The sequence below is a fragment of the Cinclus cinclus genome, chromosome 4 (genome assembly GCF_963662255.1).
Source record: "Cinclus cinclus chromosome 4, bCinCin1.1, whole genome shotgun sequence".
In the NCBI taxonomy this organism is placed as follows: domain Eukaryota; kingdom Metazoa; phylum Chordata; class Aves; order Passeriformes; family Cinclidae; genus Cinclus; species Cinclus cinclus.
The window spans coordinates 26,014,431-26,027,740 of record NC_085049.1 but is presented as its reverse complement, the minus strand read 5'-3'; the positions used below and the strand labels follow the sequence as shown (position 1 = coordinate 26,027,740).

Genomic DNA, 13,310 nt, shown 5'->3' with positions numbered 1-13,310 from the left:
AACCTCACAAGTCCACAGTGTATAGTTTCCTGGGGTTCTACTACTGTGCAGATCATCTTACAGGTTATTCCTGGCTTTAATTTTACTTTTGCATCTTCACATAGTTAGATATCCTTTAGAAGCCAAGAAGTTTGAAATTACATATTTCTACTAAATGTTGTTTTCATAGAGGAATGCATGGAAAGTACCCAAACAGGCTATTTTTGGACACTCAATTAAGAAGGAGAGAGAGGAGTTTGGGGAAAGAAACACCCATGCTGATTTTAATCAAATTTTGTTGACTAGGTAAAGGATATTTAAAGCATCTTGTTAGGGGAAGAATTAGATTGCCAAATTTCAGCTAAATGAGCATTTTAATGACTTGGTTAAAACCTGCATTTATGAAGGAAGCCCTGACAGACAAAGAATAAAAGGATTTAATTCAAAACACTCAAACACTCTCCCATTTCATTTGATAACCAGCCTGTTAACACACAGCCTGTTACCCAGCCAACAAGGGCAAGAGTTTTGGGGAAGAAAAGCCAGGACAAAAGAAAAATAATCCACTTTTCAAATCTTTCATCTTCATTAGGCATGCTTTGTTCTTTGTTAATGTCATACTGATTAGCTTTCGATAAATCCAAAGGACTTTTGCACAATTTCAAAGACTTTCAGTGGCATTCAAAGGACTTTTGCCATCTTATTAACTTGCCAGACAAAGACTGGCTACAACTCTACCTCGATAAACTCCATTCAACCCTTCCTCAGCATCAGCATAGAGCTCCTGATAATCATCATCTGAGCAAAGTTTAAAAATCTTAAAAGGCCTTCTCTTTCAGGATTTTATTTTCCTCATGAGCCATGCCTTAACAGGTCAGACAAGTTTCTAGGGAGAACTGGGAAAGCTGAACCTTTTTGTCTGCTTCAGGGCCTCCTGCTAGTCAAAAACAGGAATGAGAAGCAGCCGCAACACCTTCCTGTCCTGATTTTTCACCTTAATACGAGAAGAAAGATCATCTTGACAGCATTTCCAGATGCAGTGTAAGCAATGGCAGGCCAGCATTTTGCCATGCCTAAATCAGCACAGATTTAAAGGTCTCACACAAGCAGTATAAGCTGGAGTAGCTCCATGTTATGAGTGGTAACTGGGAAATTCCATTTCTTCTACTGGGATAAAGGGCAGAGAACCTGAAACGAATGCTCAGCCCCACTCAGCCATGTCCCATTCTGCAGAGAAGTGAAAAGAAATAAAAATATCTGAGAGATCCTTTAATGTAACTTGGATGCTGGACCATGACCTTAGTCTAAGCTTCAGCATCTCTGTGTCAACCTGTGTTATATAAAAGAAAGCATCCTCATCTCTTCAAGAGTGATGTTCTAAATATTAATATCCCATATGCTTTCAGTGGGTCCTCACAGGAGTAAATTGGGATGATTGAATTAGACATGACTGACATTTCTACTGTTAAAATACAAAACAAAACAAAAACAACAACAACAAAAAAAAAAACCAAAAAAAAAAAAACACAGGCACACAAAACCCCCAAAACAATAAAAAATAAAGGAGGAACGTCTTGGAAACCTCCGTTGAGCATTACAAATAAAGAGGTACAAATACAATTGAATAAAAGCTTCTTGAGTGATCTTGAAAAAATAAACAAAAATAATGCACTTAAGAACAGACCACATGTCTACGTTTGCTGTTTTGGAAGATATCGAATGCAAGATGTATTTTTAATAGCAGAAGTAGGCCTCATAATTACTAAATTACAATAAAGGCTGCATTAATGTATTCATACTTCCTTACTCCTAAAGCTTCTATATGTACAAACACGGCCCAAATGCAGTCAGCTTCAGGCAGGATTGAAAAAGCTGAACACTTTCACAGGTCACAAATGCAAATTAGTTGGTTGGGGGAAAAAAAACCTTCCTCTGAGAGCCAGGTTTATGAAGGTATTTGCACACTGACAGATTTCACCAAAGTCAAGACAAGTCAGGTCAAGAACTTTAGCTGCATTCTCAAGATTCTTAAAAACCTTGAAGAAATCTAGCTCTGGGTTTTGCTAAATGGACATCTTCTAGATCCGTCACTTTAAAAGCCACATCCAACTCTGCAGAACAGGTCAGGCTGGCTCTGTAAATCAGTAATCCCTCCTCCTCCTCCTCTGAATCTCTTCCATCTCTTCATGTATAGCTGGAAATTATCCTTCACTCCTTACAGAGCTTTAAAACAAACCCACACTCCTATGAGACAGTGAAAAATTGAAATAAGGCTTCCAGTGCTGAGTTCACCCTGCCAGCTTGGCAAACCCTCTTATCAGAACCTTTAATCACCAAGCCAAACAGACAGAAATTAGTCAGAATGCTGTGTTGACATTTTATGGAGAAACACTGGGAAAAAACAGCCCCAAAGGAAGATTTTGAAGCCATCTCCAGGTGAGGAGGTCCCATAGTACCAAGAAATTAAATCTGTGAGATGTGTGAAGGCCTTGGTAGATGCTGCCATCTCCTGGCATTTTCTCTGGCTCACAAACTGCTCCTGAGCAAAAGGTAGCTCAAATCTCAGTTACACAAGGCCATTTTTATTTTATTTTCCTTTATTTTCCTTTGTTTTCTTTTCTTTTATATTTTATTTTATTAATTACTTGTCTCATTCTTCTGAAGGCACAAGGAAACACAGAGCATTTAACACTGTGTTCTCCCTCTATGCATGACCAAGCCATGATCAAGTCCTTCTGCAAAAGTTTGCTTCCATGTCACCCAAAAAAGGAAATAAAATTACTCTGGCAAACAGGGGTTCCCTTGTTGCTTCCTAAATAAAAAGCATCTCTGTCAGTAGACCAATTTCCAGCAAGTGGAAAAGAAAAGGCCTAAATTATGGACTTCAAATACTCAATCTCAGAAGCCTTAATAAAACATCCTATGCAGAACTCCATTTTCCAGCAGTTTAAGAAGTGGAAGAAAGGTCCATAAAACTAGAGAGACAGTTTCTTTAGGGCTCCAGGAGTTTAATCCTGCTTTATAGCCTCAAGTTAAATAACTGATTTCCCTTTTACATTTCTTTTGTCTTATCTAATGCTATTACCCATACAATTATGTAATCTTTCTTAAAATCTAATTAAATGCTTTGTTTACTATTCTTGTGGGATGCTTCTGACAATCTTTGCTATACAGAAGGCAGGAGATTATTATTTTCTCTCAATATTAACTTGAGCATGTACTCAGCTATCTTCGCCATGATCCAAAACAAGTGACTATTACAACAGGCTTAAATTTATTATGAAGGGTATGGCCCTGTCCATCTACATAAATGTATACCATAACAATATCTATAACATGGCAGGCTAATATTTTTAATCACAGAATCATAGAATGTTTTGGGTTGGAAGGGGCCTTAAGGATCCTCTAGTCCTAACCCCCTGCCATGGACTGTAAAAGCAAAATTTAACAGCAATTTTCAATTTAAAGTGAATGATGTACAAAAGCTTCTCTGCAAAAAAAAAAAAAAGGGGCACTTTGGGGCAATTGGGACAGAAAAATAGAGTGAGGCAATATGCAAAGAGATTATTCTAGAAAAACCAAAAATATAAGTAACTTCTATTGGCCATTGATCCAAGAGCTCTCAGCAAGTGGTTTACATACACCACAGTGTGGTGAAAATCAGCTGACAGTCCTGTGAGGCTTCAGCAGTCCCTGTAAACCCACCCAAAACACTTGTGCTCAGTGACCCTGTTCCAGCACAGACTATTCCCTCTTCCCCATGCCCTGGAGTCCATGCTAACACCACCTCAGGGACAGTGCCTTGTCTCTGCACAGTCCAATACCTGAGAATAAAGGAGCCTGTGTTGCCCCTGAGTGCTTCACCACTGAACTACAGCCTTGGCAAATTAGACTGGACTTCCTGTTCAATTAATATTCATCTTATTGCCATTTCATCTCATGTGTGTGTAATCCTGTGCTGCTCAGCCCAACTGAATTCAATCATTCCCACCTTCAAAAGAAACCCCACTGAGTATTTAGTGCTAAAATAATCCAAAAGCTGGAAGGATGTTTCATGTGGGATTTTAAGAACAGAGTTCAGAACAAAACTCTGATCAGAGTTGATCCATTTTACAGCTTAAACTGTGCCCTTTCACTCTTAAAGAGAGAGGAAGGAGAACTGTCTAAGAGAGCCAGAGAAGTTTTCCACAGCAGTAATTGTTTATGGCCACAGTTCCTGAGAAGTACAGGATGTGAACATTCAGGCTGCCATTTTACCTGCCTTATCTTAATTCATTTAGTTTAGTAGAGCTAATTTGGTGCTAAAGACCTCATTAGATTTACTGCCATATTATGGCCAAGGTATCTAGTAACTCTAATCTATTCAGCTAAGTAAAACAGAATTATCACAGACTTTTTCCTTACAAATTCTGCACAGTGATTATGTACATGCTCACAAGGTCTCGCAAGCAACATACTGTGGTTTATCTATTGTCTACTGCAATATCTGAGACCAGTGATTTGACAGATGCACATGTATTTTGTAATTATTTTAATCACACCTGAGAAGTTGAATATGAAATGACAGACTCATCCTGCATTTCTTGTGGGTGGGCACATATATCTGTTTAACAGCCTCATAAAACAAGTGTTAATAGTTTCACTATGAATTGCCCAGTTTAGAAATCACAGAACCAGAGCTGCTATACATGTGGAGAACAATATTAAAAGTGCATATTTTCGTTCAGCACAATTGATAAGGTGATATTCAGTTCAAAGAGACTTTTATCTTGGCAATTTAGAATATTGAAAAGGTTATGTATGTTCATGAGAAAGGCACAGCTGTGTAGTCCCAACCTGCAGTATCTGCAAGGCTGTTCAAGCAAACTGCAGCTCACTCCCACACACACAGAGATAGCTTTGGGTGCCTTCAACATGGGCTACATGCACCGAAAAGACTTTTGGGGAAATCTTTGTTACTTTGAGACATCCAATTTTCACCTAACCTTACAGCCTTTCTTTATAAATGTAAAGCTTCGAAATAGCTTGGGTCCTTTTGCTGTAACCAGGGCTATAAAAAGGATCTTCTGCAGAACATTTTCTAAAAGACTGCTGACTCTGTGAAGACAAGAATAAGACTCTGTTCTGAGAATGAAACTCAGGAGCCTGAATCTTAGCTGGTGGCTTAGTGCCTAAATCTCCTGCTGAAGATCTGGCTCAGCTCTTCTGGGTGAAAACAAGCCCTTATGACACTAACAGCAGAACTCCCGCTGTCTGTCTCCAAAGAAGAAAATTTATCTTTCCAATTTTTCAGCTGAGTATTTGGTTCCACTTTTTTTGGGAATGTGTAAGCCTGTGACTTAAGGTTTCCTAATGTCAGACATCATTGCCAAGTACCCAGATTTCCAATGTCCCATATCTCATCACCAAACATTAAACACTTTCTTTAGTATATTCCTCCTTTGTCTAAGTAATTGCGTGAGAGCACACAGACACTCTGAGTGACCCAGGGTGTGCAGAGCAGCAGAGGAATGGCAATGCAGGTGTGTGGAATCACCAGGTGTCGCCCACTGTGGCTCCTTCTGCAGTGGATCTTTCTGGGTGGCTCATCTTCAGCCCAAAGTCTGGGAGAAGGATCTAGGTTACTATAAGGTACTAGTAAGTCTTAAAGAGCTTCAAAGCGCAGTAATTAAAATTAGGCTAAATAATGCCAAGTGGAAAGAGGATTAAAGGAAATACTACTACCAGAGACTGTGTCAGAAGTCCTAGATATCAGAGGTCTTTGAAAGGCAACAAAAGTTGGATGACTGATTGTACTTCTAAGGAACATGGAATTTAGGATTTACACATCCTGACTTCATCCTCTCAAGTTTATAACAATTAGATTTACAAGTCCTCACCTATGTTTTTTTTATTGAACAACAGTATAGCCTCCCTTTTTTTTTAATTAATTCACTTTCTATAGTATTGAAGCACCTTTATCAGCTTGAAATTCCTTAGTTCTCTGAGGCAAGCATCTTCAGTTTTCTTAGTCCCCAGATCATCCCCTGGCCATTCCCAAGCTGCAGGGGCATCCCTTTCCAATGTGGCTCAGTAGTGACCCACCAAATCCCAAACTAGACTGACCAGTTACATCTGGCACAGGACAACTCCAAGGAAACGAGAAGGCACAGGCTGCTCACACAAGGTATGAGAGGAGAAAAGGGACGCACTCAGGTGAAGGACGCTTCTGCTCTTTTTCTGAAACTTGACCCATGCAAGACTCCCCTGCAGAAGCCTCCATGGCAGACATAAAGTTGATTTAAGGGAGGATGAAGTAAGAAAAAAGACAGTTATAAACAGTGATGAATCCTGATTTACAACAGCTCAAACTGTAACAGAAATCGCATCATTGGCCAACAACAGAATGCTTAAAAGATTTGTGAAATTTCTTCTTGTGTTTGTATTTTTTATTCCACTCCAGATATCTCTATCATGGAGGCTTAAACAAAATCAGGTCATGGCAATGTGTGACGCTGTTGATAATCCATACCATGAGTAATCTCCCTGTGCTGCCAGAGCACAGATAAGTGTTCAGTAGGCTTTGCCCAATTGATTTAAAGTTAGGTCACGCACAAGAGGCGTCTGTCTGCCTGTTCATAAATCTTTGACGTGTCTGGCTGGCTGATGTGTTGTGCCTGACATATGAACTGTGCAAACACAGTTCACAGGGTTTTATTGCAAGAGTACCTTTAATATCTCCACCACAGGTATTTTACAACTCACAGACACAGTTACTAATGCAGCTGTCCAGTCCCAGCATATCACATCTGTTCAACCCAATAGCTGTTCCAGCTCTCACTCCACTGTTGCCAATTATTATTACAAGTCTGCCTGATGGGGATTTCCTTTCCAGGGGTAGAAGGGAGCTAAACTCAGGTCTGACATTCAGTGCAGAGTGGCACCTCTTCACGTGAAGATTTTTTGCCTAAAAATCCCCCAGACAGATTACCTGGTGGAAGAAGGAAGCCCATCAGTATGCTCAGTGCATTTCCTGACTCTCCATCATCTCAGCCAGTCAAATCTTCCTACTGGGAGCCTCCCTTACTGTAAGCAAAAAGGAAAATACTCCCACTCTCAGGTGGGAGTACTGGTTGCCTCTTGAAAATTAGCTATTATTAGCTATTATTACAGTTCACTGTTTATGTTTTGATAGTGTCCTTGACATAATTAGAAATAAATGAAGGTTTGATAGCTCCTATTTGTTCTTCCTCTGAATTCAGTGCAGGCTGTTACAGGAGCTGAAAAATCAAAGCAGCACCCTGGGAATACTAAGGCATTGTCTGTATACAGAAGTTGCAGTGCTGTAAATCTAACTCAACCCAGTCAGAGCAGGGGTTCCCTAACTATATATTACTACATAGTAATTTATAACTTTCTTCTTGCAGTAAATTTTTTGCACTCATATTTCAAAGCATAAGTTAAAATAAGTAATCCTAACTAAATCAGTGGGAAAAAACCCTAATTTTCACTCCATTGATAAAACTTGGACACAGACAGTGTTAATATGGATTAGATATGACTCTGGAAGTTCACAGCTTCTTGCAACCATCAAAATATCCAAGGCTGTACCATTTCATAAACTTGGTATTATCTGATATAGTCCAGCTTGTCAAGAGCCATATTTTGTTTTTAAGGAGTCATAAAAGATATTAAACTGTTTTTTTGGGGAGTCACAATACTCTTTTGCGTTAATACAAAGTACCAGATAGTAACCAGACAAGTTGCAAGATCTTCCTTCTCCTCTGGGACCTTCCATTCCATCTAAAGGAACAGAGACTTCATCAGATGTTTTTTTATTCAAATTTTAGTCAAAAGGCAATAGTGCAATAGCAGAACCTTGCAGCCTATACAATCACAATGAACTTGCATGACACCAACACGCAGTCACAACATCGCTCCAAAAGTCAAGGGCAAACAGGAGCAGAGATATAAATGAACCCAAGGGTTTTCAGTATAAACATGGTGGATATTTACCAGTGGTGTTTGCCCTGCAATCCCTGGGTGCAGCAATACAGTATGACCCAGCAGAGGCCCAGTGTGTGCTCTTTGTGAAGATCTACACTGCCAACCCACCTGCTACAGCAGTTCTAAACCAGCAAGACTTGGTAAGGCAGCACACAAACACTTGTTTAACTGGCATTCTTACCTCTGCAGCCAAGTAGTTTCCAGTTGCCAAATGCTTAAATCTAAACAAGCTATTCCACTGTCCTGCCCCTCCCCGGCAAGGGTCATGGTGGACAACCTAAAAGAAGAATTTAGATTTTAATCATGCTCCTCAACATCATACTTCAGATCCCTGACATTTCCTGCAGCTCACTCCTAAGAAAAATATGCAAACTACATCATTACAGCCTGTCAAAGACAGGAATTATGTGCTCACCATAGATAACAACTACTCACACCTTTTTTTTTTGCCAAATGCTAGGAAATACTCCTATTACTTTCCATGCTTTCATTAATCTATTCCCTGCAAACATCATGAGCCAAATTTTGCTTTTAAGTGAGATGGTGTGAATCTGCAGCTCAAGAAAGTAAGGAGAGCTGTTCTACACTACTGGGCACTACTTAAGAGCAAAATCCAAACTATCTTACATTATTTTATCAATTATACCAACTCTAGTTTTGACAATACTAGGGGCTCCCGAAAAATTTTCATTCAAGTGATATATCCTCTTATCATCTGAAATATCCCAGGTTATTTCTTTTATCCCTTGACTGAGCTGTAGGTCATTTGCTTTCTTCAAATCTAGCAGTGTCTGTCTCCTTTAAGGAGCAATCACCAATAAGTACAATAGTGTAAGTACCTAAGTGCAATACACTCTACTCCAGAAAATCCTTACCCAGACAAAAATCAACCATTTTTTTCTGAAGACTGTTTTAAATACTTTTAATGTTTTAAACAAACAAAGTTTGTTTATCACACAAGAACTTTTGGGTATAGGAGTTACATTATTAATAGCAAGGATTTGAGAACTACTCATTTCCAGTGTTTCTTAGTTGAACAAAAATGTTTGCTAGTTCCTTTCTCAAAATCACGCCCATTCACAACACCACCTTCATTCAAGTTAACTTTTAAGAAATGCTGATGGTTGTGTGATGTATGGGAGATTTCCTGTCTGCCATGGATTTCCATTTTGCATACTGCACATGGAGTTAAACGTAAACACTCAAAACTCAGGAGGTGAGTGTCCTTTGATTGGCTTTGATAAAATCACACAATTTACGTCAAATCTGAATTTGAAATTTGACTCTTCCTCATTTTAGTGCAGGTAAATATAGTAAGAAAGCCTCCTCTCTTCACACACACAGAACAATAAAGCAGTTTCTTCAGGGTTCATCCTACACAAACTGCTTCATGAAATAATAATAGTTACAGGGAGGTGTGTGATGATATCAGGAGCCTATGAATGACTCATGCTGTGGTGAAGGTTTTTTACTGAGCCCTGGCCTTCAGGTCCTAAAATATTTATAAAAAGAAGAAAAAAAATACCTCTATTTCCCACAGTGCCTTAGAACTTGTTGCAGACGTGGCTGACTGACGTAATGTAGTGCGGAGGAAAATGTGTTGTTTCTTCTCATATTCATCACAGGTCAGAAACTTCTCTTGCTCTGCATGAAACAGCCTCACAACATCTCCCTAAAGGAATATGAAAAAGAAGCACTGTTAAGTGGTAGGCAAAGCCACCAGACTAATCTGCTATTTGTAACAGCTCCAGCGATGCCAGCAAAGCAAAATAGGAAGAAAATACTTCTGAGTTTCTTATTGCTGGAGCAGGTACCAAGTGAAGAGCATTTGATCTTAGCACCAAGTCTGGAAATCAGATGGAATAATTCAGTCCTGCAGGAGACCCATGGCCATTTGCAAAAGCACCACAATGAACAATGGACAAAAATTAACCTAAAGGTGATTTTTAATTCTAGCTAACTTTACTAAATTGTTTTTTAAATTTCTAATCTCTTTTACTATTTAAGGGAAGCGAAAAGATTTTTCTAACATTGTATTATCTTATCCCTTCTACTCTGCAATCAACACCAACCCCCTCTCTCTATTTCTTCTGCTGGAATATTTTTTGTTTCCTCCTGCCTCTCCCCAAGACTTGAAACACTATCCTTAAATGTGTCTGTACAAATGTACCATTTTCCCTTTCAAATTCTTCCTCAAAAACTGCTGGTACCTTGACACCTACCGAAAAACAGCCAGCTGATAATGATTTATTAAGGTACATGTGAGGATAAATTAAAATTATCTTTAAAATGAAAATGTAAAGTATCTCAGAGATAAATCTACAGGCATGAAAACTGTGCAATACCTCAGCATGTAAAGCTACATTATCTTATTAAAGCTATTGTCATCTATAAGCCTGTAATACCACTTTGAACACATCCATAAAGTCCTTATTTCTTCCTTTATTCACCAGGTAATATTTCTCTACAGTAAAATACAGTAAGACTTTTTGGATTCAAAAAACAATTTAGAAATCATACTTACTCCTTTCAGTACATCATCACGGTAACTACTGAATTTCATGAACAATGTTATTTTCCAGCTTGTGTTACAGTTGACAGCATTTACCTTTAGGAAAAATAAAATACCCAATTATACTATTAGGGGATGTTAGTTTCTTTTTTAGATATTCCATTCTTCTGAAAGACCACACCACATCTAGGATGGCAAGGGACATGGTTTAGTTACATATGTGTACAGTTCCTAACACTGGTCCTAAAGCTCTCAAGTGTTAATGATTGTAATTAACAATCTTCTGTTGGAGAAGATTGGGTGAGAAAATGCTGCTCTGTTTGCTGACAGCCTACCAAGAGCACCCCAAAGGGATGCTGAATGAGGATTTACTCTCACATCAGTCAGAGTTTAAAATAGTCAAGGAAATCTCAGAGAGTTTTCAGTGCCAGAGCATCAATGCAGTGAGAATATTTCATCTTGGGGTTTTGAGGCTAAGCTGGAACCAGTTTTTAATGCTGGCTTTGAGCCCATGGTGGGCTCATGGTGGGTTCTGGTTACCAGTAAAGAACAACATATCACAGAATCACAGAATTATTGGAAGGTTGGAAGGGATAGAAAGACCATCCAGTTCTAAGTCTCTGCCATGGGCAGGGACACCTTCCACTATCCCAGGTTGCTCAGAGCCCCATCCAGCCTGGCCTTAGACACTTCCAGGGATGTGGAGGCACAGTTTCTCTGGGCAACCTGTGCCAGGGCCTCACCACCCTTACAGGAAGAATTTCTTCCTCATATCCAATCTAACCCTGCTCTCTGTCATTGTGAAGCCATTGCCCCTTGTCCTGTCACTCCAGGCCCTTGTCAAGAGTCTCTCTCCCTCTTTCCTGTGGGTGCCCTTCAGACACTGGAAGGCCACAATGAGGTCACCCCCAAAGCCTTCTCTTCTCAAGGCTGAGCAATCCCAATTCTCTCAGCCTTTATATAACCATCACAGAACAGTAGTTACCCCTCCTGACCCCCTGAACTCACCTCTTTGCAGCCAGGGTTATCTAGAAGCTCAATGTTGCTGGCGTGCAGAGGCTGTCCTGCATTGACTGGCATGAGAACAACTTTATCTCCCACCACTACCTGGAAGTCAGAAATAAAATGCAATTTAGATCTATGTAGTTATCCCAAAAAATGAAGTGATATAGCATATTTAGGAAATTACTCAACTGCATGCTCTAGGAATGACACTTGGTGAATTTATTTGCAGTCAATTCACACAGCAGGTCTGTTCACCCACGATCTGCAATCACTTGGGTTCAAGATTTCACCCTAATGAACTCTCACATTCCCAATAAGTGTGTCCCCTGGTTTAGCAGAAACTCCAGACCAGGAAATAGATACGAATCTATGAATTCCAGAGGCAGCTCAGTTCATCTAAAAGGTACATTAAGTTCTCTTTATCCCAGAGAAAGCTTAGAAACTAATCGTGAGCCCCCAGCTCTGTGGACCATCTGCTGGCAAATGTCCTGATAGGCTCAGGAGTTCTGTGATTCAGACTGCTTGACTGCAACAAAGAAAGGCACAGAAATTCCTGGAAATGCAGAAAGAGGTGGACCCACTCTATCCCCTCTGCTGTTGCTAAATGATGTTTGAGCTCAGCACAGGCAGCAGGTACAACAGCTGAGAGACCTTCTCTCTACAAGAGGAATTCCTGGCTGGTTCCCTACAGGCAAATTCACATGCCCCTGCAATTCTTTATAATATGCAAAACAATATACAAAATTTTTTTTAACATAAAAACTGCTTGAGACATGCATACGGAGAATTCAATTCATGCCTGGAAGGGGGGGAAAAATAAATAATAAAAAAATCAATTCACAGATTGGTTGGCACTGGGTCCTGATTTGCTTATGTTGTTCACAGCAATTTTGAGCACACACAGACATGAAGACAAGTGGCTACATGTGATTTTCTTATTACATGAAATGCTGCACAAGCCATGCTTTCTTTTGGAAGACAAATAAACAAAAACACATTCTGCATTGATCAGCACATTTCCTATTAAAAAGCTGAGCCCAGTTCAGCCTTGTGCAACTTCAGTGCAGGTGAATTTGGCCCACGCATTGCAGAGGTGAAAAGGAAGGTTTGCCTGTTCTTTACCAACACAGCTAACATAAACAGTAGCATAGGACCGTGTCACCATGCTCAGATCACACACAGAAATCCTACTTCATCCAAGTCATGGGAACAAGTTCACCGACAGAACCAAAATAATGACAAGATGCCTCTAAGACACATTCCTTATGCAATACATTCCTGCATGCCATGCTTCACACAGACATTACTTACAGCCTGTTTTAAGAAGTTATGACCAGACAATTCATTAACCAAAATACCACCAGGTATGCATCCTGCAAAGTGGAATAAGGACTTCAAAATTGTTGCATGTACACCAGGACTATCACAACTAAATCAGTAAAAGAGTAAATCATTAAGCATCTTATTTAAAAAGAAAAAAGAAGCAAACTCTAAAATGGCAGATAACTGCAGTGCAATCCACACACCACCAATCCTGCTATCAGGGCATACTTTGCTGCTCAGTCCATCTGGAAACAGCTCTAGCCTTAATTAGTCCTATCTTCCACTGAAGAGCAGCTTCAAAGACGAAGATGCAATTTCTGCAGAAAATACTGTAGTTATGCCAATTACTGTAAATTTTCAGCATATTCTTTCATTACTTTCATTGACTTGCAAAATTAATCAGTTGTTAGTGAAACTAAGCTAACCTTCTTTCAGAAAACTAAGTTCTAAAGTATTTCACAGGGCTAAAAAACTGATTGCTTACCAGAAGAGTCACACACACAAC

The 13,310-nt window shown here is 39.5% G+C and overlaps 1 protein-coding gene across 3 annotated transcripts in view; it reads right to left on the bottom strand.

Annotated features, from left to right (window-relative positions):
* Window positions 1-13,310, bottom strand: part of ITPR2 (inositol 1,4,5-trisphosphate receptor type 2) — a 248,277-nt gene that overhangs the window by 191,789 nt on the left and 43,178 nt on the right. For all 3 annotated transcript variants that reach the window (XM_062491836.1, XM_062491838.1, XM_062491837.1), the window contains exons 6-9: window positions 11,486-11,584; window positions 10,490-10,573; window positions 9,491-9,637; window positions 8,147-8,242 (exon numbers count right to left, since the gene is read on the bottom strand). In XM_062491836.1, coding sequence (XP_062347820.1) covers window positions 8,147-8,242; window positions 9,491-9,637; window positions 10,490-10,573; window positions 11,486-11,584 — 426 coding nt within the window. The remainder of the gene's footprint in view (window positions 1-8,146; window positions 8,243-9,490; window positions 9,638-10,489; window positions 10,574-11,485; window positions 11,585-13,310) is intronic.